The following is a 27912-nucleotide window of genomic DNA, read 5'->3' on the forward strand; positions in this document are numbered from 1 at the left end:
CTGACATGACTCGTCCCATGGTTGTTCACTCATCATGTTTGTATGTATCTCTATTCAAATGTGTATAGAGTAATGACACATTTTTGGTCGAAAATATCTTTATTTCTATATTTTTTTCATCATATATACATGATTAATAATATATATACATATAACATTTTATATATTCAAATTACATAATCATAATAATAAATAATATTGATAAAACTTTATAAAATGAGTATGAATTATATTTAATCGGATTAAGGTTGGGTTCAAGTTTAAAGTCTGACCTATCAATATTTAAGATCATGTTAGTTTCGGATCTATGATCGAATCCAAATTTAAAAAATGACCTAACCATAATTTAGAACTAGTAAGTTACCCGTGCAAATATGCACGAGACATAATTTTTAACACATAATTAAGAAAACACATATTACACATGTATTTATATGAAATAAATTGGTTTTGAGGCATGTTCAAAACAACATAATCATCAATTTATTAAAGATATATATTTGTTACATTGTGTAATAGCTTGATCAAATGAAATGGAATATATAGATATCATTATATTTGTTATTTCAATACATTAAATTGTTACTCTCTAAGGGTCAAATTGGCTTTGATGCATGTTCAACACACTTACATATAGTTCATAGGACAAATATATAATATTCATAGTGTAAAACATTTGATTATATAACCAACTAATCATTAAAGATAATGTTAACAATTTAATATTGTGTAAAGTATATGACACAAATAGTTAATATGTAAATCCTTTCATGAATGTGAGATAAGGAGACTTATAACTCATAAGAGACTTTTTTTTCCCATAAAAACCAATGAATGATAAGTATAAATGAAGGTGAAGGAAGAGTCAGAGAAATGAAGGGACAAAAGGAGAGAGACATGAGAGATCATAAAACACAAGCCTTTTGAGTGTGGTAGGGAGATGAAATTCAAATGACTATTAAATGGACTTTAATTAACGTTTTATGTTATTATTATTATTTTATTATTATAATCAGCAAGATATATTATCATGTATGTGACAGTACATGCTAGAACATGGAGGGTTTTAAGCGGGAAAAAAATCACTGAGCTTGTAACACGTGACATGGAGGGACCTTCTTTTCTTATATAGTATATAGATCAGATAAGGACAAATCTTAACGTGTCCTAACTTGACTCATGCTAACTCCTAAGTATAGCCGAACAAAGAGCCACTGAGTACTTATTGCAAGGTCGAAGAGAGGTTGAGTTGTGGTACCCTTTCACCCACATTGTCACTAGTAGTGTAATCATACCCAATAGTAAAAATTATTATAAGATTTTGTAGTAAAAAAATACAAGATAAAATTTTCTCTCGAAGTTGAGGCTAACAAATTAAACTAATGTATAAACCAGTGACTTTTCTCACCAACAATTAAACTCGTTTTGACACTCTTTTTCCCAGGCGGAAAATCCTCCCAGTTTTTACAATATTAATAATAACTTATAAAATGAAGTCTAAATTTTGATAAAACTTAAGCACATAAATAATAACCTATATGATTGAATACAATAGACTCTCTTTAATTCAGAACTAGATGCAAATTCAGAGGAGGGAATCCTTTTTGTGATACTATGGTTATCCCTATCCGTAAGCATAGCTTATATAAATCAAATATTGACTTTTTAACTAAGCATGATACTAGTCTAGCTTCGTGTAAAGTATAAATCATATTATATAACGACGTATATATATATATCATGTATGGTTAGATGGTAGCATTTATATTTTAAATGTTAAGGTAGCCAACTTGTTGATTTATGTAGCAACAATTTTTTTTTTCATTTTTAGCAATAAGTTCTTAATAAGTCATTAGAGTTAATAGTGAAAAGTTTTATGTTGAAATTAAATTAGTGATATAACTTGGAACCAAAAAAACTCATGATATTTTTTGTCTAAACCTTTATCAATCAAGACAACCCTGCTGGAAAACTAATTATAGCTTTAATTTCCCTTTTCCAATATTATTATATTTACATCTTGTATTTATTTATTTTGATAATTAAGCATATGTTGTATTTATTAAAAAGAAAAAGTGTATACATTGACAACATTTGAGTTTTATACACTGTTATCTATTCATGTATTATTATCCATTCTTAAAAAAATAATGAAACAAATATTAGAACATTAAATGCACCACATTGATGGCAGGATACTATTGGATGTGGGACTAGGGTAAATGGAGTTGAAAACATATATGGTCATTGAAGCTGATGGGGTCCCATTTGGTATCCCATTTGGTATCCCATTTGGTGTCCCATTTGGTATCCCATTTGGTGTCCCCATCCAATCAGAAAATTTTATTTAATTAAAAATAAAATTTAAATAACATAAATTAATATTTTTACGCTATTCTATAATCTTTCATTGACTTGGTACATGGGGACATAAATTTTTTGGGACAGAGGATCCCCATCCCATTAAAGCATGCACAGTTTTGTCTTATAAAAATTTAGAAAGTATATTACAGTAAAGTTTAACTTAATTATATTTACAGCTCCATCTATTTAAAACATTACATTCAGTGTAATTAGAGAGTGAGATATGAACAAATATTACATATAATTTCACTGCTGGTTCTAGAGTGGCTATAATTAAATTTGGAAAATCTAAAATAATCACCCAAACTTAAAACCAAATTTATCATATAAATCATACAATTAATAACATAATTTCTTTGATTCATCTTTATTGGTAGCACTTGTTTATCAGTTTCGGGAACCAAATGATTCAATGGTTGCTCCAGTTTTGGAGGGTCCAACTCAGAAAATAACCACACGCAACCATCAATCTCAATGAGAACTTATAGTGATGAAATTTTGGATTTATCATTTATAAGTTGAATTTCTATATGGACTAACCTAACAATGAAACTTATATGTGAGTGGAAGGTTCAACTATAGATGTGTATTTATATAATTATGCTGATGCATACAATGAGAAAAAGGTAAAAATATATTTTAATTTAAAGAATGTACATTGCTAATCTTCATCATTGATATATGAATCATATATATATCTGCCAGATATAAGCCCACATAATCACTTTTTAAAAGATTTTCTACAAGAAGTAATAAATCTAGTAGAAAATTAATTTCTAGCAAAGTTACCTTCATAAACTAGACTCTTTCATGTTCCGAAAAGCATAGCAGCCTCTAAATCCATTTGATGAACCTCTATGTTTCAAAAAAGAGCCAAAAGCTAGTTTTGAGTTAGAGAAAGAGATGCTTCCTTTATCTTTCTCTTCCATGGTATATGAAGAAGGTGGATATACTGATAATGACCATGTAGAAGATGAAGAAGATTGAGATGATGATGGTGATGACACATGATTAGTACTTTTCCTTGACCCTAAAAACCTTGGACAAATACATGAAAATATACTACTACCCTTTGAATTTCTATGCTTGTTTTTAAGTGACTTTGAATTGGAAAAATAAGAAGGTGGAGGTGTAAGTGGAGGCAAAGATGTCTCAGATAAGGGATGCTTTGGGGTCCCTGGTTGTGCCTCCCATGTGAAAGGAACTGCACCTGATTTCTCTCCATAATAGAAAACCCTTGAAGAAGTGTTAGCCATAGAATTCTCCTTTGACATTAGTCTTGAAAAAAACCTATCATCTTGTTTTATTCTGAAGGATTCTTCAACTGAGAGAGAATTGGAAATATCACTGACCATTTTGGATTATAAGAGTAAAAAAGTTGATTGTATTATTTGTTTTGAAGTCACATATAAATGACTCAAGATCTGAAAAATGGAGCTATAAACAGTAGAGCACATACACTCTTTATGTTTTGCTGTCTAGAACTCAACACTGGTCTTCTGCTTTCTCGTACTTCACTTAAAACTTACTATATATATAAAATCCAAACTTCTAGATTCATATGTATGTAACTTATTTTCTGTTATTAAATTAATGTTCTAGGTTGTTTTTTTGATACTTTAAAATTTATCTGTAATGGTAGTTTAAAAGAATAAAAATGAAAGACATTTTCAAAGAATAAAACTATGTTTTGTTGAAAATAAAGAAAATTATGAGGGAAAAATTTGTAGTATGAAAACAAATTGAAATAAAAATAAAAGCAGAAAATAACTTAAATGTTAATATAATAGTTTACCAATATAATAAAGGGTGCATGTTCTCCCACAATTTTTTTCCATTGTTTTTGGTTGGGACACGTTCTTCTACATTGCTAAGGAATTAATTTAAGTTCAAGAAGGAGGTGCTGTTCAATTTTAAAATAGGCCTTGTTTTGATTGGCACAAATTTAATTCTTAGCTAATTTAACGAATAGGGATCCTCTGAGAAATATTTAATTTTTTTTATGTTTTTAATGATAATAATAATAAAATATTATGTTTAAAAGATAAACATATCATATTAATTTTTTTTTAGTTTTTGAAGAGGAGTTCCAATTTTCAAATTTAATGTCTTCTATATGGTTGCATAAACCATTTTTTGGAAGAATCTGAACCAATGATTAAGAAACATTGACCTAGTTTAGGGTAGTTCATTTATATTATGAGTGTAATATCATACAATATTAATATAAAAATTTATATATAATTAATATATTATCTACTAATTATTTATATTATTATTTTTGTAAGGTTAATAATGATACAGTAAAAATTTATAAAACTCATACATTTTTAATACATACATTCTTCTTATATATATATTATATCATAGTGACCGAAAACAATAGAGGCAAAAATGAATTTGGTTAAGGATGAACACTATATTAAATGAAAACACATTGTGGTCGCATAATTCCATGAATGAAAAGGAAAAGGCTTGTTGGGCATTGAAGTTATACTTATATGCATATAAATATAGCAAAACTAATGGAGTATAATATCTATAATCAGTACATTATTTCTTATACAGAGGTTATCAATGTAATGAAAGTATAAAAACTATGAAAAATTTGTGTAAATGTAGAAAGTGAATGATAATTTATGTAATTTTACTAAAACTCGAGGAATGTTAATGTAATTAACTCTAAAATATATTAAAAGATCATAACCATATATCAAACCTTATTAATTAACAGAGTGATTAATTATCATCTCATTAATTGGTAATGTTTATTCCTTCCGGAGCAAACAAGGAAATAAATATGGGTTAGGTTTCACACTATGACCTCCTACCAAACTTTATCAACTTTGCTCTTGAACATGGATTTGTGTGCTAACCGTTCATCCTCATTAAATTGCATGAAGAAATAAATGAATATATTTATCTACTCCCGACCACATCTTCTATCCCAAAATATATATATATCATTTTATATATTATTTTATTATCATTGATTAAAAATATAAAAGTAATATGTATTTAATTTATATTTTACTTTTGTGACCAATAAAAAGAAGTAGTACATAGAGTGATACAAAATTTAGATGTCTATCGGACCTACTCAAGCATCACGGATAGATACATATCACACAGTACATAACACTGTAAAGTCTATTAACTATTAAATGTCACATATATAGATGAGCTGTATGAACAGAACACTTCTTTGCTTTTTCCCTTGAGATCATTGATTTAATGCTATATATATATAGTTTGCGTAAACGTAATTACACTATAGTATAATATTGATATATCTAGATAATTGTTACTGCACTGATTCTTCTTAAAACAACTTCTCATATTTATATCAACTACCTTATTAATTAGATATTCTGTCCTTTCTTATATTACAATGGCCCACACTACTATAAAAATAACCACTATCTGCATTATCTTCTATTTCTGCGTTCAAAAATTATATCTCATTGTACTTATGACAGAATCAACAGCCTCAAAAGCCAGCACATTTTGTCCACTATTGGTAAAAGAAGAATTTGATGCATGAATTTCTTCTTATGCTTCTACTTCAAAACATTAATTGGTGATATAGTGAAGTATATTAAACAAGTACAATCATTAACTATATGTGTCAATTATATTTAGAAAGCGTTGTTTACTAAATATGAAAGTTGTTCGGAGTAATTGTTACTCTACTCATGCTACCATGTTCTAATGCAGATTCATCGGAAAATTCACGTGAGGGTTCCCTTAATAACGTGTATTATTCTCTATATAGTATATAGATTATAGAATAAAATTCACCGACTACGTACCATATTGTTAATTATAGGTGCAAAACAAATTATTTTGATGTTAAAACTTGGTTTGGTTTGGTTTATTCAATTATCAAGAATGGTATGGACAAGAGAAGAGTGCAAATTAAAGAGTTCATCACCGTTCAATATATATTCATGGAATAAGTTATATTTATTGAAGAAATTAAAAGTTTACTAAAGTATATTGTGGCCATTATTTAATGACAAGGAACTTCAAAACTACTCCTGTATAATCATGTCTTTTTTTTGTATTAAAAAAGTCTCTAAAAAGTGTTCAAGTTTTGAAGTCCCTTAGTCATTTATAGACGTACTTTTATATGACTAAATTAAAGATTTTCCTTTTTCATTCAAAAGCTAAAGAATTAAATGAAGGGCCGAAAGTTATATAAAGAATTTGCTTGTGGATTATATTTAGAGGTAAACAATTTTTTGTAAATAACTTTGACTATGGCGTAAAGTTGTATATTTTTATATATTTTCTATTGTTCCTTCAAAAATCCCTAGGAACGTTAGGAGTTTTGATGGTTATGGAGGATAAGGAATTCTCCTCCTATTTGTTCTCTTTTCTATGTCTGTTGCTCTTCGAATATTTGTGTATAAAAATCCAAGAGGAAAAAACTAAACAAAGAAAATATTAACACTTTAATCATGATGCTAATTAGAGAAAAAAGTTCCCAAAATGTGAGACATCGATCTCTCACACTCTATTTTGGGCCACTTAGTCATTATTGGTGTAGTTTTTTGGTACATTAAAAAGAAAAATCATTCTTGGTGTAGTTTAGATTGTTTAATTATGAAGAGTTTACAGGATCCGTAAGAAAAATAAATATAAACTTTAATATCACCTTTTCATAACACATAATTTTTGTATTATCATTAATTTCTCATTAATACTAATTATTTAGGCATGCACAACACTAAAATCTACTATAAATTGTCATTTCTAATAATTGTAATTTTGGTGGAAAATGATTTTTTCTATAAGCTTTTATGAAGACTGAAGATTTTTCTATTGTTATGGCCTTATATCACTACATCATGGTTAACATTAAGCTTCAAGTTGTTTCATCAATTTTGGATATGGTTATTGAGTATATTAAAAAATTGGTGTTATAATGCATTTTTTTTAGATGAATTAAATGAGAGGTTATAGATATAAAGGTAAGTCTTAAAAATATATGATTTTCATATAAATCGAAGTATACAAAGTGTAAGTTTAACAAGAATCAAACAAACTCTGTTATAGAAGTAAAAATCATAGCATACCATAAGTCACTAGATTTATATATTGGGTCAATCATACAATACAAAGGAAAAATTGAGGAAAATGTAAACCATAGAATTAAAGCCAATAAATAAAATGACGTAATGTATTAGGAATTATATGTGATAGAAATATGTCACTCAAGCTTAAAGACAAATTTTACTACATTGATATAGAACTTGCAATGTTATATTGTGTGAATGTTAGAGGATAAAAATGATAATAAAGGAATAAACTCTTTGTACCAGAGATGATAATATTGTGTTGAATGAGTGGATATACTAAACAATATATTAGTATTAGAAATGAATATATTATGGAGAAAATTGGAGTAGCTCATAATTGTAAAAAAATTATACAATCATGCATTAGATAATGTAAAGAAAATCGTTAGAAGTTTTAGTAAAGAGAGTAGATCAAATGAAAGATTAGTGGAGAGAATTGCTTTATAGATTAGTCCAATTTCTCCCTTTAATATTTTATGCAAAGCGCATGAAATATCATTTTCAATTATTCTATTTTCCGTCAAAAACCCAACTTGCAAGTAGACCATAAGAATGTTGACAGGGGGAAGCTGTTAGGACCAAATATAATGGTCGAGGGTAATGTGAATCATGGTGTCCTTTTCAGTTCAAAAGAGTTCATCACTAATAGAATAAATGATATCATGAGAAAAGCTGGTAGAGGGAAACATGAATCTTAGTTAAGACATTGCCAAAGGAATCAGATACTTGGTACCTTGTTTTCGTTGGATCACTTTTTTTAATCTCGGATTATTTTTACTTGAATCCTTGTAATTTATTTATATACAAGTGAGTGTGACAGAAACTTAATTATTTTGTTGACTGTATTAAAACCAAGTATATTAATTATTTACAACATAATATCAGAATTTGCTAGGGAACAAAAACAAGAGGACCATCGAGTAGACAAAGCATGTTGAGTATTACTGTAAATTGAGAAATGAGAGATTCAATATAAAGTAAAGGGCACATGTTATTTTCAATGATCCATCTATCACAAAAAGATATAATTAAGTAGAAAAGTATATTTGAAAATGCATATTATATTCTTTTATTTTGGTACAAGCAAAGGTAGGAGGAAGCATATCAAGAACTTTATCAAAATCTGTAATTTGAAATGCCAATGTGTTAAGGAACATTGCTAACTTCAACTATGAGAAATATCTTTGCCAAAGAGATTGCTGATTCCTTTCCCAGGATCACTTTGTTTTACAATAGACTCTCCAACCAAAACCTACAGAAAAATAAACAGGAATAATCATTAGGATATAATTTTATGTTTAACAAATCACTCTAGGTAATAGTACCCTTGATAATTGGGTGCAGGAGTAGGTGATGACTGATGAGTAATTTGGCTGATAACAGAATTTTGTATCACATTTTAGTACTGACACATTATGTATAAGGTTTTTTTTTGCTAATTTTGGAGGAGAAATGAATAAAAGGGAAGGCTTCAGAGTTATATGATAAGTGTATTTCATGGTTCTCAATCCTTTCCTTTCCCCTCCAAAATCCAACTCGCAAACGGACTTGAAGGGATTTAGGAAGTAATTATCATCTTTAGGGTCTTTTTACGAGTTGATTTTTAGAGAGGAAGGAAGGGAAATAGAAGACTTGAGAGCCACCTCACAGGTGTATTTCATGGCTCCGAAGTCTTCCAGTTCTTTCTATTGCCCTCCAGTAACCAAATTGCAAACAGACCCTTTAGGTATATAGTCAGGTTTTACAGTGTAGAAATGAAATTCCAGTACTTACAGCTTTAACACCTGCTTCTTGTACATAGGCAATATCATCAGGAGTGAATAGACCAGATTCACCAACAATCTAAATAAAACATATATAATCATGAGCAGAATATTAAAAACAGAATAACATTTCATTAAAATAACTAAATAAACAAGGGAAAGGTCATTTACAGTTATGTTTTTCTCATGGACTATTTTTCTTCGCTCTCCTTCAAGAAGCTTCTTTGTGATGCTGATATCCAACTCAAATGTTTCTGCATGCCCAAACAAGAAAAGTTACAATTGACTCAAGAAATGTTACCTTCATGTGCTTATCGGTGATGCCATGAATGACATAATCTGATAGAAGCAGAAAAGTCATAATATATTTTGCCAGGAGAAGCATGCAGTAAGCAGATAAAAATAATTCTGTTGTCCGAAATTCTTAAAGTTTTACAAGATTAAGTTTACTGTAATAGGTAAGAGAATCTCAGAAGATAATAATCTATCCCGGTAGAAGTTAAAGAAAGACAGAAGGTGAAATAACAGAACTGGAAAATCATATAGAAGATGAAAGCAACTCTAGAAACCAAAAACACATATCCGATAAGAGTTCGGGCAAAGAAGCAGATCAAACATCAAAGGGATTAATTTAGAGATAAATAAAAGACAATTCGCATAATCTATTGACTTACTAATCCTATTCTTTAGTACAAGCAACAGAAAAAGCATTCCATTTCATCAAAAAAGAAAAGAGTGGGGAGGGGGCAGAGAGAGGAGAGTAACGAGGCAAACCAAGATTACGGTTATTGATGCCGATGAGCTCAATGCCCTCTATTCCAAGAACACGATCAAATTCTCTCTCATCATGCACCTAGGAGAAAACAACATAAAATGTCAGAACATAAATAAATCAATATCTCTCTCTCTCTCCTGGTCTTCATGAAATAAAAGATTCCACACACAGTACACTTAGGAGAATATGAAGCAAATCATATTGATCACTTTTTATCTCAGTATAAGAGTACGGAATACAGTGCAGGATCACAATCATCAAGTCATCCATAGCAATTCAAGGTTTTAAGTAAAGCTAATCTGGTTTAGGCCACGTTCCAACATAAGTTTAGTCCATCTATAATGGTAAGTCTAATATGCTCTAATTCTTGTAGTCTTACTTTCAAGTACGAATAATTACAAGTAAAGCAGATCGTTGTTTATAAGTACACTATTCAAAACTCAAATTAGCCCACTTTGGGACCAAGTTTACACAAGATGGGATAACCTTAAAACTAGGATTCCGGAATAAATTCGTATTAAACTTAGGAAAGATATAAAGAAGTACAAGCCATACCTCAACAAGTGCAGTCAGTCCAAGTAACTTGCATATCTTAACCATGTATTTGATGTCAAGATCAGGTAGAACGGAAGCTATTAGAAGGACAGCATCTGCACCTTTACTCCGAGCATAGTAGAGTTGCCATGCATCTATAATGAACTCTTTGCACAATAAAGGGCACTGCATATTTTTCAAGTCATCAACACGGGCTACATAAAGCATTAGAGCATAGAATAAACTCCCAAAAAAGCATACCTTCACTCCAGCCTTTCTTATTAACTCGAGGTTTTCAAAACTTCCCTGGGTCAAGAAAACCAAATTTGAGTTAATTATCATTTACATGCAATATCAACAAGTTCTCAACCAACTAAATATTATCCAGCAGCACTCAAGTTGGTTTACCTTAAAATATTTTTCATCTGTCAAAACACTTAGACATGCTGCTCCACCCTTCTCGTAAGATTGAGCAATTTCAACCTATCACGAACAGGTAGACAACCTCTAAAATAGTGGCATAAACTATAAAGATAAGAAATACAGACTAACAACAGCTTTGAGAAATTGCTTGAAGGTCCAAAAATAATAGGAGACCAAACTACTCAAATTAATGAGAAAACGTTCATCTTCCTGATACAGTAAACTCAGAACAGTTCCTTATTTTGAAGCAGTTCTACCTTCCAAGCCGTTAACTCGGACTAGTTGTTGAGAAACAACTGAGCTATCCAAAACCGGGCATCACATATTTTATTGAGACCAAAATTTTAATATTTAGTATTTATTCGGGCAATGGTTATCTAAGTCGTGTACACAGCTAAAAATCCAACCACTCTTAGACAAATTTGTATTTGCAATTAACTGAGCTAAATGGAAGCAGATAAAATTAAAAACTGCAGAAATGACTTAAATGCGACAACAACAACAACAACAAAAACAATAATAATAATAAAAGCATCCTTAGTGTTTATACTACATGTGGAAAGAAAGAATTTATTTCGATGGGAATCACCAAGTAAGGAAGGGAGAATTAATTAAAGGGTAAGAGAGGCAAAAGGCTTAAGATGCACAAAAGAAGAAAATGATATGTAGTAGCATTAAATAATTTAAGAACTATTTCTGCAAACATGACTTAGATCAAACACTTATGTTGTAACAAGTGGGAGGCCAAACAAAAAACAAATAGTTGAACAGTTATAACCAACAAGATGCAGTGATGTTGCCAGTCAGTTAAAGCTGACTCGAATATTTCTCACATGACATCAATAACAACTTCATTGCTGTTAAAAACAATGTATAAACATAACAATTCTAGCCATAAAAAATGACAGCGGAAAACAAGACAGACTTACCGGATCGAAGTCTTCTCTCAAGATACCTCTGCTTGGTGAAGCCTTCTTCACCTCAGCTATCAGTCCCGGCAACCCAGTTCGTTCATTGGCTGCCCTTAAAGCACCAATGAAATCCCTAGCAGGTGGAGCATCAGCAAGGGCTTTCTTCAGTGAAATGAGAGGCTTTCTTTCTTTAAGCTGAAAATTAAATAAAGTTCCCAACAATACAGTCAGTCAATTTCATACAAAACCATACATTAAGAAATATAAAGCTCATAGCAAATGAATCACAATACTTTTGCAACTTCTACATCCTTGTTCCACACAATCTCTTCCAAGATATTACGCGGTGTATTGCCCTCATTCTGCAGCCGGAATTCGAATGGTCCCACATAATGCAAAGGAGGTCCTGTTGGTGGCCTTCTCCTAATTCTTATACCTTGGCTAGCAGCAACTTCATTGTGGAACATTCCCACTTCCCATTCCTTAACTTTAAGAACCTCTTCCACAGGCTCACTAGATGAGACTATTGCAGCTGAACCTTCAGTAGGTTCCATCTAATCAAAACAGCCACACATGCCATAAAAAATCACAATTTCAAAACAATTGAGGTTCCTCATAATATAAAATCCAGCATTCTTAAACCCCAGTTGAACCCATAAGCCATAACTAACCCCAACTCCAAAAACTAAAAATCAATATAATCAAATAAAATAAAAGAGACCCATTTCAACACACACAGGCACGGATTAAAGGGTTGCAAAAAGATTGAAAATTTGTCAAAATTTTCACCTGGGCTCGAACGGAGAAAGTGAGAAAGGGGTTTCTTGTAGAGATATAGACCCGTGTTGGAGGAAAAGAGGTTCTGAGTGTGGAAGAGAAGGGTGGGAGAGATTGAAAGGGAGACTTGAGAGAAGCCATAGCTTCCATTTAGAATGAAGCTGAGGGTGCAATGGAAAATAGAAGAATTGAAGGGAAAAGAGAGAGGTTGAGCATTAACACATGAACACAACCCGTCGCTAAAAAGGAAGAGAGCTTCGTGGGTGAAACATGGTGGTGAAGTGATATTAGGATATTATACACTGATTTTAGTGTCTTTATTTTTTTCCACTTGCACCAATATTTATAATTTATATACATATAATACACTCACCTTCAACAGGATAATGATAATATTTGTAGGATTTAATATGTATACACCGACAGTGTAAATGTTTTTTACACTGCCAGTCAATCATCCACCATTAATCTATTAATCATTATTATAGTAGATGATATGTTGACAGTGTAAAAAACTTTACACTGTCAGTGCACACATTTTAAACTCATATTTGTATATAAATTATGAAATGATTTGTGTAATTGCAGAAGAACAGAAAAATTGATTTATATAGTTATAAAAGAAGAGAAAATTGATTTGTGCAATTTCATTTGGTGTATAATTTACTCTTTATTATATGTTTATATCAACAATGATTTGGTCTATAAACCATTGGATGAGGTATCCTATAAATATTTATTTATGGAAACTATACTTATTGGTATGTCATAAAATGAGGATATAATTTATTATACAAAACATATATTATATTTATTATATAATTCGGCAAAAAAAACATTTCCTACATCCATCACCTGCATTTGATTGATTTTGTAACATAAAATAATATAAAGAAGGGAAATATTAAAACAAAAAATATCGATATTTATGTGAGGATGAGTTGAATATGGAAAAATTATTACTCTGTATTTTTATTTGTTTATTAATTTATTTTCAATAAGATTTAGTTCATCAATTAATACCCCATCAATATCCAATAATATTTTAAGGTTACAAATTTATAATAGTGAGAATATTGTATCAATTTTATCATGGGAATGTCATTCATAGGTATAGTAAAATATATGTTTGGTTGACATTTATAATTTTTTCCACTCTATTCTTAATTATAAGCAAAATTTTATGTTGGATCGTCAAGCTCTCTTGAGGTATTTCTTTGCAATCCAAACGAAACTTCTATCAAATTTCCTTATAAGTAAAAAACTGATTTCAAAACATGGAATGTCACTCTTATATATGATAATTCCTCTTATTTCTTAAAATACATATTAGGATTGGACAATCAAAAGGCGAGAAGTTTAGGATAGTCTTGCCTCCCACATTTACTTCTCCTATGTCATACTTACCACATGAACCTTCAAATTCTCTAGTGTCTCTTCCTACAGGCCCATTAAGGTTGTCTTTAAGGAAAATATTTTCTCCAAAGGTTATTGCATGGTCTACACTTCCTAATCCTTCCAAAATTTTATCTGCTAATATTTCTCTAGCCCTACTTGAAGTGCATAAACACTAACAACATTAAAATTGCCTTCATTCATTACAAGCTTTAGGGCTATAATTAAATCTTATTTTCTCTTTACATCCAACACATCATTTTTTATTCTTCATCTACAATTATGTCCACCTGGAGCATATAATTCTCATACATTTTTCCTAACCTACTTTGCTTCTTATAGGTGCATAAAATTAATCCTCCTAATCATTATTCAACTATTTTCCAACAACCTCTTGACACTGTGCTCGGGTCGGGTTATACAATGTGTTGCTTCTTAAAAACAACCTAGCACTAGCATTATTCCATAGTATGTTGGCTATGAACAACCTATCACAACTTTCATATTTATATAACATCAATCACATAATCACTTGTCCATTATATAATGCATTACAATCTTCATTCACTTTAACTAAAATAAATAAATAATAAAGACAGCAGTATCACTTCTGAGTGCATTGTTCGAGAAATAATAATTAGCCACCATGAATACTTGATAGAGGACCAACCAGAATTCTAGGCGAAAAGAAGCGGGCAATAATTAGCCATTTGTCGACTGTTGGAAAGAATTACTTCTCCGGATCTTTCTTTTTTCACTTCAAGAGTTGAAGTTAATATTTTTTGGTTTTATTATTTTATTCTTAACATTTCACATGATAATCATCTTTGTTCCTCAAACTTGCTGCACACTAATGAGATGAGATTACAGAGCTATGGCCATATACGTGAGAACCAATTTTGTTGAATATATATTTATGTAGTTGTGGTATGTGTACCACTTCAAACTACATTCTGTTGAAACTTAAAGCTCATGTAGTCAGATTTAATCCAATGGGATACAGCATAGACAAAGCCACAAAGCAAAACTACAATTACTCAACTATTTTTCCACCTTTTCCTATATCAAACAAAGTCTCAAGGTCTAACAATGATAAAATAAAGTTTTACATTTTAGATAACACTGTAATGTCCTGATGTTAAGATAGAAGGGAAAACCAAAAATGAAATACTGCAAAAACTAAATAAGATAAAGTACATTAATTGATCTATTGAAGAGGGAACTGTCAGCCTCATTTTGCTTCACGACTAGAATTTCTTGGGCGAGATTATAGTTGCCCTTACCCTGCAGAGATAACAAATAGTTAATTAGCCCACTTTTTCATTTTACACACCTCAGTTAGGACACTATTTTTTTTGCATCCTTAATGCCACACACACACACAGACATATATATATGATGCCTCTTAGTGTCCAATCACAACAAGCAATCAGTTCAAATTTGAACTTAACATTGAAAAGAAGTTTCATCAAAAAACTAGCCAGCATTGCTACTGACAAAACAAAAAAAGTAAGCATTAAACTGATAATAAAAACTAAGATGACTATTAAAATATTTTAAAGAATGATAAATTCCAACATAAAAGTCCCTGACATAGGTTGCAATTGCAATGGCAAATACTAAATACTCTCATCAGAGAAATAGGTAGAAATCACAAAAGCTCCAGAGGGCATCGATAACAGTTAATAGTCTCCTGAGGAATTAACTTCACATGTAGGAATGCAGCAACTGCCCTCTGAGATGTTTGACTAGGTATGCTTCATATTGAAGGTTGTCATTTGATAAACTTATCAACAAATATGTTTATGTATAAATAGCAGTAAATTTTATACTAATTTCGAAAAGATTCGCTAACGATCCAAGGGATCATCTCATAGCAAACTGTCATTCAGTGAGCGAATCTACAATTCTTTTCATCATGACACATGTTTTGAAATGTAATCACGATTATGCTGCATTTACCACAATTGCGGACTACTGTTGAAAAGTGCAGCCGAGGGCCACTTTTGCAGTCTCCATGTGGTTGCGGAGAAAGCTAAAACCATAATGTAGCATGCAGCCTCAATTGCAACCACAAAACCAGGTTTAAAACTGTGTCATCACATCTAAGATATGATAATGGAAAAGGCAGTAACTAAAAAAGAGGCAGATCTTAATTCGTATAATACAGGATTGCATGCAGGCTTCCTTTCATATTGTTAATGGAACAAAAAATCTAAAATCCAATCCATTATGCTTGACTAATCATGATGAAAGTAACAAAATCAATCACTCAAAATATAAAATAAAAATATAAATTTCAATTTAGATCCTTTATCGCATCATTTGTCAAACTAACACAGAAAAACACAGATCAATTTAAACGGATAAGTCATTCAAAGGAAAGCAATTTCAAAATTACAGCAAATACAAATACAGATTATAATCACAATCTCCAATTTGGCATAGAACAACATTCACATGCAATATCCGAAAATTGGGAAAATAACATGAATTAACTGAAAGGATAAAAGTTTATACCTAACCAGATCCAACGATGATGTTGTTGATTGGAATAAAGATGAGCTTAACGAAGAAGCCGACGAATCCCATCACAACGAAACCAATCGCGGTACGAACAGCGACCTTAGAGAATTCTACAAACCAAAACACATCGTAAAAATTAAGATCCACACCACAAAAATTGAAATCACGAATAAAAAAAATTAAAAAAAAAGCGAGATCTGAGAAATTAGGCTTTAGTTAACCTTTGCGATCAGGTTTGTGACAACGCTTGACGAGCCTAACGCTGTCCTTAGCGAATTCTCTGAGTGGATCGAAGACGGAATCAATGGCGTCCATTCTCTCTCTTTCTTTGTGCGTTTGGATCTGAAAATTGAGTGAGTTATATAGTTTTTTTGAAGGAAAATTTATTCTTTTTTCTTTTTTGGGTTTTGTTTATATAAAAATGGGAATTCAAAAAAGAAAAAAGAAAATAAAATACACGTATAGTACTCCAATAGAATGATGACAGAGTGGATCCTACACGCCATCTTGGACTTCTTACCTTGTTTACTTTTTTGTTGGCCCATCATCACATGTTATAATAATATGTTAAGTTTATTACATTCACATCCCTGAGTTTTAGTAAAATTATATAACTCACCTTTCACTTTTCTATACCTATATAAACTTTCTTTAGTTTTTACACTTTTATTACACTGACCACCTTCGCATGATAAATAAGTGTAATATTTAAAAAAAAGTGATAAATGCAATAATGTTAAACAAAACATGGTATATTGTGAGGGAAAATCCAAATAATATATAAATCAATGTATTTTTATTATTTTTTATTACAAAATGCATCAACAATTCTAAAGAGATATTGTTTAAATTGCTCTTATACTATATCGTAAAGAACCAAAAATAATAAAGAGGTGTCGACTCATATATTATTTGGACTTGTCTCCATAATATACAATGTTTTTTTAACTTAATTACATTTATCGCATTTTTTGTTTAAAATATTGCACTTATTTCTCATACAGAGGTAGTCCGTGTAAGGAAAATATAAAAATTAGGGGGCTTGTGTAGGTGTAAAAAATTGAGGAGGATTTGTGTAATTTCGCTAAAACTCAAAGGTGTCAGTGTAATTTACTCTTATATTAAATATAATAATGCATGTTAATTTTAGATATTATGTTTAACAAAATTCAACATGTTACAGACCTAATTTTATTGAATGATTGTTATTTCTAACACCTCCATCGTAAATTGTTAGGAAGTTTATTCTAATTAAGAAGGTCAAGGAAGTATTTCAATGAAGGAAGAAAATAATAAAAAAATAGAATTCTGGAAATTATTCTTCATTCCTTTTCTTCATTGTTAGTACATTATATATAGACATAAATTATAACTGACTACTAATCTATAATATACATTTGGTCAGATCTTAGAAAGAGAAGTTTACAACAGTTTATGATATGAAGGGAAGTTAAACAAATAGTTAAAACAAAATAACAATTTTAAAACATACTAGAGTGTATCCACGGTTAGGTCTTTTAGTGATGTTGGAGGCCCTATCATAAATCAAATTTTCAAAAGATTTAAACAACTTGTTACACAAATCAGCAGCTATTGTTGGAATAGGAAAGTTCAAAAACAGTGTGAAATTAAGTGACTAAACATGGAAAAGTTTGGGAGGAAGTAGAGGTATTCTGTAAATAAGTCAAGGCTCTAATTAAGTGACTAAGAGAAGGGTACTTAGCTGAAATATGACATCAGCTTGCATGCACAACTTTTTGTTTTATATAAGCCAAAATTTCAGTAACAAGTTACAAGGGACCAACCCAAATCCCAAATACAATACATCACTCAATCACAAGTCATTAACATTGTTGTTATGATGGAAAAATACAAGACATAGGGTCTATAACCAGTGCGCAAAATCATAAATATATAGAGACTACTAATAGAACAAAACCAAGTTTATGATCGAATCTGAATCAAGTCCAACACAATATAATTAATTAACTTCTTTATCAAAGAAAATTACATCAGTTCTCATAATTGCCAAATCAATCACACAAACAAACAAAGTGTTCTCCAACACTTTTTACCTTTTGGTGTTTTATAAAAAGAATCATACATCATCATAAGATCAAAAATAGAGTTAGGGAGAAGAATTGGAACCTATAACCAATAGTAGAATACTATCCACTAACGAAGTAAAAGGACATGCTAAAAGTAGCTGATCAATGGACTCTGTATGCTTCGTAAATAAAACACGGTTCAAATGTAGCCCACTAACAATTTGCCTTCTTTAAAGTTCCTCCTTAGTAGCCAATCTCCCTCTCTGCGCTTAATCACATAAAGCAACACATCTTCATTACAGCACAACTAATCCAAGATATTTTAAGAAGATTCCTAGGAGAGATATCAGACTCTATGCGCCAAGCTTGCATGCAGAACTAAGAACAATCAAATGTAACTTAACCTTAGGCCACTACCAAGTAGTCTATACTGAACTCTATCATTCAACAAGGCAAATGCCTTTCAAGGGCTGCCAAGTTTATGATACCTTTGTTTAAAGTTTTATGTTGAACAATTTTTTAGAACAGATCAGGTATGATGGGTTCTTGTCTGAGTTTGATGCTGGATGGAACTAAAGACACGTACCACAAACCAAAAAAATAGATAGTTTCAACTAATTTTCTGCAGCCCTAGTGTCTGTTTGCGAGTTAATTTTTAGAGAATATTAAAGGAAAAAAAGAAATATTAGAACAATACATATATGAGATAACTCTCAAATTATCCGTTTCAATTACTTTATTTCTAAAAACAAACTTTTAAATCTTACTTTAAGAATTAGTGATGATGAATAATTCCATTGTTATTAAAATTGAGTAGCCTTTCACCTTCTTTTATTAACATCCTTCATTTATCTGAATTAAGAAGTCTTTCAATTATCTTTATGTGCCTTACTTGATGAATTAGCTAAACCTCTTTTGAAACAAACGATAATTAAAAAATGATCAAATGGATTACCTCTAAATCAAGAAACATACACACGTGTGCACAAGCAGAGAGACAAAGAGAGACAAAAGTGTTAGATCCACGTGTGAAAGGGATGGAACCCAATGTCAAAGTTAAACTAAACCAAGCTTAAGAATCATTAATCTAGTACAAAGTTCCAGCCATTTCTGTCCTTCAATGTCTAAACTCTAAAGTCTTATATTCCCAATCCCAAAAACCTCAACAACAAAAATACAGGAAGTTTAACACATGCCATGTTAATGCAACATTTTAATATAATTACAAAATTTTATACACTATTATTATATTATATAATTATGAATGATTTGATTGTAACAGTATATAAACTAACTTGAGTTGATCACTGTAGGAAGATTCTTAACAATAATTGAATTAAAAGAAAAACATGTAGTAAGAGACAATTATATGATCATCAATATTCAATAATAGAGAAAATAAAGTCAACAACTCTTTCTTGGGCGTAACGTATGCCGTATAATTTTGAAAATGTTGCCTGCTTCACACCTTCCAAAATCCAAATTCTAAAACATAATGCAACATTAATTACTGTTGATGATTAAAATAAGAAATCAGCATTATTCTCACATAATTAATAATTGAGAGCGGCATATATATAAAACCAGGCACAGATATGATGGTTACTTAATTAATATTTAGAGTACTATTATTTTATAATTTATTACATATTATTTTTATTTAGGTATTCACAATTATAAATGTCATTCTCATTTAAGTCCCACAATATATTTGTACTTCATTTTGTTCTTAGACCCATATTTTCTTATAACAATAAGACAGTAATATTCTTATGCAAAGAGTAACAGATTAAAAAAAATATTACTCAAATACGATGAGAATACATGAATGAAGATATATATAAATCAGAAAATATTACTCAAATCAGGGTTCTCAATAAGGTGGGATGGATATAAGTTGTGCTTTCTTGTGCTCATACATATTTTCAAATTTAATTACATATTTATATATTTTATAATTATTACATAAATAATAAAAACATAATAAATTTATCACTATAGTTCATTCAATAAAATACATTATAAAATAATAAAATAATTACAGAAATTATAATTTAATAAAATATTCAGTTAAAAAAAACTATAATTTTGTTGATAGCCATGGATTGTGTATTTTTACCATCCTAATTCTAATTAGTTTGTTATCCATATGTGGATAGATATATTTGGCTATATAAAAAAAATAAAATATTTTTATATAAGCAAAAAATGGTTATAGGATGAAGAAAATTATACATTTCTATTTTTTTTACAATCGCTAAATTAAATATATTTATTGCACAATAATGAGAATATTCACTTAGAAATCAAATGGATTACTGATTAAAATTGACTAAAAAAGAGAAAGAGGGTAAAAACACATCTTGGGACAAATAAATATTTGGTTATATTTGGTTAGCATGAAATATTTAAATTTGACTTATATTTGATGAGAATCCAATGATATTACACTCATATTTGATTGGACTATTGGAGTACCATTCTATTCCAGACATTGTGAAATGTCTATCAACTTTTAAATAGGTAATCAATGTTGGTGTTACTTGAAGATTCCATTTAACTATACAATAACCCCAGGGTTATCTTAAGTAATCCTTTAATTAATACATATGCAAACAAGTAAGGTAGGTAAATGTTCGGAAAATAATTAAGGTTAAGTCAACTAAATTATCAAAATGACACGTTAATGTCAAATGATTTGCCTTGTTACCAACAAAACAAATAATGCAGGAAAATGAAGAACATAATGTCAGGAAAAAAAGTTTAGGGTTTCAACATAAACATGTTTGTTCCTTATAAAGTACTAATATGATATAGATATGGGATGATATTAGACCAGAAGAATTTGATACTTATAAAGTAATTGATAAGTATAAAATGATCTAAGTTATTTTTAATTTTGTGTTTGTTAAGTGTTTGTTGGTTCCTTATTTTAAAGTACTAAATAATTATTTTTTATATATTTCATTTTGTAGAATTAAAATATCTATTTTGTATTGTAGTTACTTTATATTATATATTTTTGTCTTTATTAGAATATGCAACTTACAAGTAATGTGTTTGAGGTGATTATATAAGATTATATGGTTTTTTTAAATTAAAAAATTGAAGGGCAAAATAAGAATATATAAATTATAGCATAATGACGGTTACACCATGTTTTGACTTTGTATATAGTATAGAATAGAAGTACATATAAACAATTAAAATGTCCGTGAAAGACAAGTGAACATTGATTTAAAATAAATTTTAACAAGGCAAATAAATTGATAAATATAAATTTATTTATTTAAAATGAACATTTATTTAAGTATCAAATACATTTTAAATAAATAATGCAGGAACATTTTAAAAAAACAAACATTTTAAAATTTATTTATGAAATTATTTTTATTCAAGTGAACATTTTAAATAAATTGTTTATTTTTGTGAAAGACACAGCAACCACATTAAAATGTTTATTTAAAGTGTGTGAAGACACTGCAACAATTCACCAACGGAACATAGTAACCCACCAATAACCTTGCAAATAATTCAGGAATACTACTTTTCTTGTAACCATTTTTATTTCTAAACAAGATAAATTAATTTGACTAATACCCTTTATCATCATTCAAATCAGTAACAAGACAGAAATAAAGAATCTGCTCCATTATTTTATGGATAATAATATACAGTTTGGACACCAAAAATATGAGAAAGAGTACAACATTGAAATGAAGATTTGATATAGAGGGACAATGAAAACCAGCCAAGAGTTTTATTTCATTGCTTTGATCTGGTGAACATTGATATCCTAAAAACCACTTACAATTGTTTTATGTAACTATTTCTGGCTCTCTCTGACCCCATAATTAAACCAACAAATATAATAATCGATAAGATTCAATTGAAACATAAATAACTAGTAGAAGAAAACAAAGAACAATTAAGCAGAAGAAAGTGAAGAAATGCCTGGCTTTCCCATGTACGCCTCTAATCTTGAAATGGTGAATTCTCCACCACAAGAAATAAGTTCCTCTTCTTTTTCAAAACCCTATCTTAGAGTGACAAAAAACATCACTGAATAATGATACAAAATGAACCTCTTCCAGCTCAACACGAACTGCAATGGCATTTCCATAATGAGGAATACCATTCATGAACTTCTTCATCATCTTGTTGTTAATGATCATGATCTTATTCTCAAAACCAAAAGCATAACCTTTTGGTTTGATAAGACTAAGACCTAAAATGGGTAGTTATATAAGATAGAAATTAAACAGTAAGACGAAAAGGGTGTGAGTTTGTTTGTGGTTATTATAACTGAGAACAGAGAGAAAAAGAAGGTTGTTCCCAAGAAGATGAGGAGCATTTCCCGTTGATGTTGTTTTCAAAGAGTGTTATAATTTTCTTTGGTGTGGGCCAACAAAGAAGGCGTTTTGTTTCACACGTTGGTGTCGTTCTCTTTGTCTTCCTCTTAAAACACCAGTCAACGGTTTTTAGCTTAATAATCTTCTATCAATCACCAAACCACTTCATTTATTTATTCTTATCATGTCTCTTCTACTTTCTATGTTCATATCCTATTTTCCATACACAACAATTGTCGACAAATGGTATAAGATTCTCTTAGATTATAAGAAAAATCAAAAGATTAAATGATTTAATTTTTATAAGTAATATTTGTTATGAGGAATAATTATAGATGCTGAAATAAATTAATTTCTTATCTATAATATTATGAGATATTCTTAGTAATAAAAAAAAATCTATCTTCTATACAAATACTTTGGCTAGATTCATACACACCTAAGAAAATAGTTTCTAGAACCTTATAATATCAATTTGATTCATATTTTCAATAATGAAATTAATAATTTATTGTTTTTGTTATTTGGTTAGGTTTATTAAATGTGTCAATAATTAGATATATTTTTTAATTAATGAATGTATTTTTATAGTAAAATCAACTAATGTTTGGAAAATGTAACATAAGAAGACCAAAATGAAAAGAGTACAGACAATAGTACTACTTTCTTGGCCACATTTCAATTGTCAATTTAACATATTCACACATATTAAAGCAATTATTGAATGCCAAAATAAAATAATAACTTATTTTAACTAAACTATGCCTACTAGTTCACACCCACCATTATTACAATTTATTTAATGCAATAAGGGCAATAAAAGTAATTAACAACACCTTTTATTTTCCAAAACGACACAGAAAAAAACTAAATGTAACTTAAGATGAGATGAATGGAGTGGTATATACCATTATGAGGATGTATAAGATATAATACCATAATATATAAAATATAAAATTATAGACTGTATTCTTAAAAAAATATTTACTTTTAATATGAAAATACACGTTTTATGTTAAAAAGTTATCATAAATCATTATACGATAATGAAAAATGTTAATATTTATTTAATTATTATGACATTACTTCCCCAATGATATAAAAAATGCAAAATGGAACCAATGATTAAAATATCCGCTGCACATGCATATGGTTATGGACATCGACACATGAACAGATTTTTTGATTTGTTTATTATTCATGTTTAAGGAAGCTTAAGATTTTCTTCTTCCCAAAGGAAGTTTACATACATAAGAACATTTTTTTATTTCGTAAATTTCTCAGGAAAATTCAAGTGTACTTTCGTAAAGAAGTGTCGAGAATAACAAAGACGTTCTTCCATAAACTTTCTCACAGAAGATGGGATAAGATGAGTATTTTGAGGTTTAAAAGTGGCCTTATGTTCTTTGAAAAACTTCCTCACAAAAGATGGGATATAGGATATGATGAGTATTTTAGGGTTTAACAAAAATAGTGGAGTATATATTTTTTTTAATTTTCGGGTATGAAAATTAAATTCATATTGCAAACGATGAGCGGAGCAAGTTTAGAATAAGATGCCAAATAGAATATTAGTAAGCGATGAAAATGTCAACAATTCAACTTCTGAGAGTGGCATTTGTTGGGAGGAATATTCATGAACATTGAAAGAGATTAGTTCATTACCTATGAAAGGTAAGAAATACCCTTAATAGTACAAAAAAACGAAGAGTGACATAATTTGTAAGAATTTGACTCATATTTGAAAGAAGTGAGTTTAAATTCTACTACTACTAATCTATTGATGATTTTTTAAAAATACATCTACAAGGTTTTCTAAGTCGTGAGGCCCACCCTCACTAATAAGCCTCCAGCATCTAACTATAAATTAGGCTTTAAGTCTTCTAAATATGCCCTCTTATGAAATTGGTTCCAAGACTTTTGTATGACCTTAGTCCTCTGGGACATTTTTAAAAGGTAAAAAAAATGACATCGTTAGAGAAGAGAAAAATCTAGTACTTTCGACATATTTATTTGCTATTTATTATCGTATGTTGTAACAAATTTTTAATTGTTTAATTAAGTTTTTAATTTATTTAAAACTTTAGCTAGTGACTAATGAGATAGATTAGAGTGGTGGACCACAATTAATGTCAACCATGGTAATTTTAGTATCATTCTTCACCCTTAAGTATCAATTTTATATAAATTACTAACTTAAACATTAAGTCCTTCTTAAAATAATAAAGCTTTTGTTAGTCGGTTAGTTAATTTGGTTATGATAGTTAATGTTTTCTTTTCTTTATATAGGTGATTCAATGTCACTTTGGAATTCAATTCAATTCAATAACATTTTCTCATTCTTTCTTGTTCATCAAGAATCTCTCTTATCCATATCTACTACCATTTTAACATTCCTCTTTCAGGTCTCATCCAAGGCGGTTCAAACCTGAAAATGCATAGTTTAAGCTAGACATTCCTCCTATATTAAAGAATGCATCACCTTCTATGTGTATATAGTGACTGAGTTGGGATTCTCTCCATTAATAGAGACACATGTAAACTAAAATAAGAGAAAATGTAATATAATTTAATATTTTTATCTTTAAAATATAATGATATAACATTTTTATTCTTTTATATAAATGCAAAAGTAATTACTTACTTTTCGATAAGTACAAAAGCCTAACTCATATAGACAGAACAATGATATATCTACATACAAAAAGTATATATTCTCCTACAATATAAAAAAAGTGATGTATGTCAAAATGATACGTTGCCTTATTCAGTATTATACTTTGGCTTAAAAGGTTTGCTACTTGAAGATGTTATTATTCTCGTGCCTTATTTGATATCACTGTAGCTAGAAGCTTAATTTAACAAGTTCATTTCCAAAGGCACGAGTTAAAATGTTCTCAAAATGAATTTATTTATGACTGGATTAATCATAAATCAACTGTGGTTAACAACTGAACTAATCCCATTGATCAATATTTCCTAACATTTGAACTAATCCCATTGATTAACTACTCAAATGTTTAAAGTTAAGGACATTGCATTTAACTACAACGACTTTGGCCGTTTCTGTAAAGAGAAGAGTCACAGACATGAAGTAAACTTAAAAAATGAAGTCAATTCCAAAATAGGAACTTCAACCACGATGCCTAGTTTGTCAAAGGGGACCCACATTATTCCTGGGTCTCATTTCCTCTTCCCTCATAATTAATTCGCTTTCTTTGTTTTTAGTTAATTTAATTTAATAGAAAAGATACATTCCTTCAAATTTTTACTATCATTATATTATTTATCATTTATATTTTATTATTATTGATTTTTAAATAAAATTAATATATTGACTATATAAATCTTTACGCTCTTAATTTTATATATTTCCCATCAAACACGGTATATTTAACTAACACCTACTTTCTCAGCATGTTCTTCCTAGTGTAAAAGGGAGAAAATTGAAGCTAGAATTCTAGAAAGAAACCAAAGCTATTTTCCTTAACACCTAACGTGTTTATGGTGAGTCAATAAAAACAGTAAATAAGATCCCTAACATATAGATATGTAGTATATAACTTAGAAGCACTGAAATTTAAACAAAGTGAATATATATCAAGCTTCTCTCACAACATAAAGCTTAGCTACATAAAACTTGTGCCATTGGTTTATTTCAAATCATATATCAAACATGAAGGTAAGATCACTACAAATGATGAATTAATTACATCACATTACATGCTTGGTAAGTATATGCAATTTCGTATTTAGTAATAATCTCTATGCTGTCACTGCAGAAAATAGTAATCCAAGTGCACATGGAGAGAGAGAAATGCAGAAGCAAGGCCATGAAAATTGCTGCAGCCTCTCAAGGTATATGTCATGTTCAATTTGCATTACTTTTGTAACTTTCAACACCAATTCTATGAATATATCTAACGATATTCTTAACTTTAAAATTCATTTTGGAGTAATCTATTAGTTAAGATGTGCTTGTTAAAATTGAAAAATTGAGTCAGACCCCTCTCCATTACTGGAGAGAACAATTATCGGAAAATGTATGCATTACTTGTTAATTATTTGTGATGGCTAAATCAAACACATGAGTATGCAGGTGTGAATTCAGTGTCATTAGAAGGAGAAAGCAGAAATCAAGTGGTGGTAACTGGAAATGGAATTGATTCAGTTTGCTTGACAAATAAGTTAAGAAAGAAGTTCCACCATGCAACCCTTATAAGTGTTGAAGATGTGATTGTGAACCCTACTCCAAATGAGGCTGAAAATAATAATTCTGGAAGAGGGGAACAAAACAGTGAAATGGAAAATGTGTTGGTTCCTTATTGTAATAATCATTGGAACTATCCTCCACATTATGCCATGTATCATGTAGTTTATGATCCTTACCCTAATTATTATGGTTGCTTCATCCTCTAAGTTGAGCTAATTCTCCACCTTGTCCAATTTATCATGTAATTCATGAGAACAATACTTGTTGAGAGAGATAGTTACACACCCCGAAATGGATTAAATCCATACCCATAAGGTAAATGATATATGTCTGTTTTCTGTTAAAGCTTTAAGTATATTGGCATGAATAATGCAAATAAAGTGTCTTCTTTTCTCATTTTGGAAAACATAAGGTAACTCATCAACTCTTACCCTTAGCACTCTTGTTTTCTTTATGTGTGTTGATGACATGGTCAAATTTGTTAGACCTGGTAATAATTTCTTTATGTTTGAGATGCGACCTATAGCAATATTTTAAGTGCTAAAAGATACACTACTCCAAACTTCAAGTCCATAACACAATAAAGGTTCGTTTATTAAGAAAAATTGATGGTTTAGTATTTCTGTTAAAATATTTTGGGTACAATGCATAGATATCCTTTAAACTTCAACGTTGTGAACAAGATATCTCATAGATTTTTCATGATTAGATTAATATAGGAAAGTTGAAGTCAATGATAAAGAAAAC

The 27912-nt window shown here is 29.7% G+C and overlaps 3 protein-coding genes across 3 annotated transcripts; 1 reads left to right on the plus strand and 2 right to left on the minus strand.

Annotated features, from left to right (window-relative positions):
- On the minus strand, positions 2988–3889 carry LOC109329285. Its single transcript, XM_019562966.1, has one exon. The coding sequence runs from the start codon at positions 3717–3719 to the stop codon at positions 3156–3158; it is 564 nt and encodes a 187-aa protein (XP_019418511.1). The 5' UTR covers positions 3720–3889; the 3' UTR covers positions 2988–3155.
- LOC109340638 (indole-3-glycerol phosphate synthase, chloroplastic-like) lies at positions 8613–12937 on the minus strand. Its single transcript, XM_019578358.1, has 10 exons — positions 12644–12937; positions 12148–12408; positions 11873–12049; positions 10929–11003; positions 10782–10826; positions 10542–10706; positions 9986–10064; positions 9383–9465; positions 9222–9290; positions 8613–8700 (listed from the first exon to the last, which is right to left on the minus strand). Exons 1-10 carry the CDS (start codon positions 12779–12781, stop codon positions 8614–8616), a joined length of 1179 nt encoding a protein of 392 aa, XP_019433903.1. The 5' UTR covers positions 12782–12937; the 3' UTR covers position 8613.
- On the plus strand, positions 26629–27448 carry LOC109328359 (heavy metal-associated isoprenylated plant protein 47-like). Its single transcript, XM_019561794.1, has 3 exons — positions 26629–26634; positions 26735–26810; positions 27052–27448. The coding sequence occupies exons 1-3, from the start codon at positions 26629–26631 to the stop codon at positions 27369–27371; spliced, it is 402 nt and encodes a 133-aa protein (XP_019417339.1). The 3' UTR covers positions 27372–27448.

Source organism: Lupinus angustifolius, chromosome LG02, assembly GCF_001865875.1.
Source record: "Lupinus angustifolius cultivar Tanjil chromosome LG02, LupAngTanjil_v1.0, whole genome shotgun sequence".
Classification (NCBI taxonomy): Eukaryota; Viridiplantae; Streptophyta; class Magnoliopsida; order Fabales; family Fabaceae; genus Lupinus; species Lupinus angustifolius.

Bases quoted from the DNA above. Each gene is read 5' to 3' on its own strand.
- LOC109340638 (XM_019578358.1), bottom strand. From the start codon at position 12,781: ATGGAAGCTATGGCTTCTCTCAAGTCTCCCTTTCAATCTCTCCCACCC. The intron at 12,409-12,643 runs GTGAAAATTTTG...TGTTTTGATTAG, and splicing joins CTTTCTCCGTTCGAGCCCAG to ATGGAACCTACTGAAGGTTC. The intron at 10,827-10,928 runs GTAAACCAACTT...TTCTTGACCCAG, and splicing joins CAGATGAAAAATATTTTAAG to GGAAGTTTTGAAAACCTCGA.
- LOC109329285 (XM_019562966.1), bottom strand. From the start codon at position 3,719: ATGGTCAGTGATATTTCCAATTCTCTCTCAGTTGAAGAATCCTTCAGA.
- LOC109328359 (XM_019561794.1), top strand. The intron at 26,811-27,051 runs GTATATGTCATG...ATGAGTATGCAG, and splicing joins AATTGCTGCAGCCTCTCAAG to GTGTGAATTCAGTGTCATTA.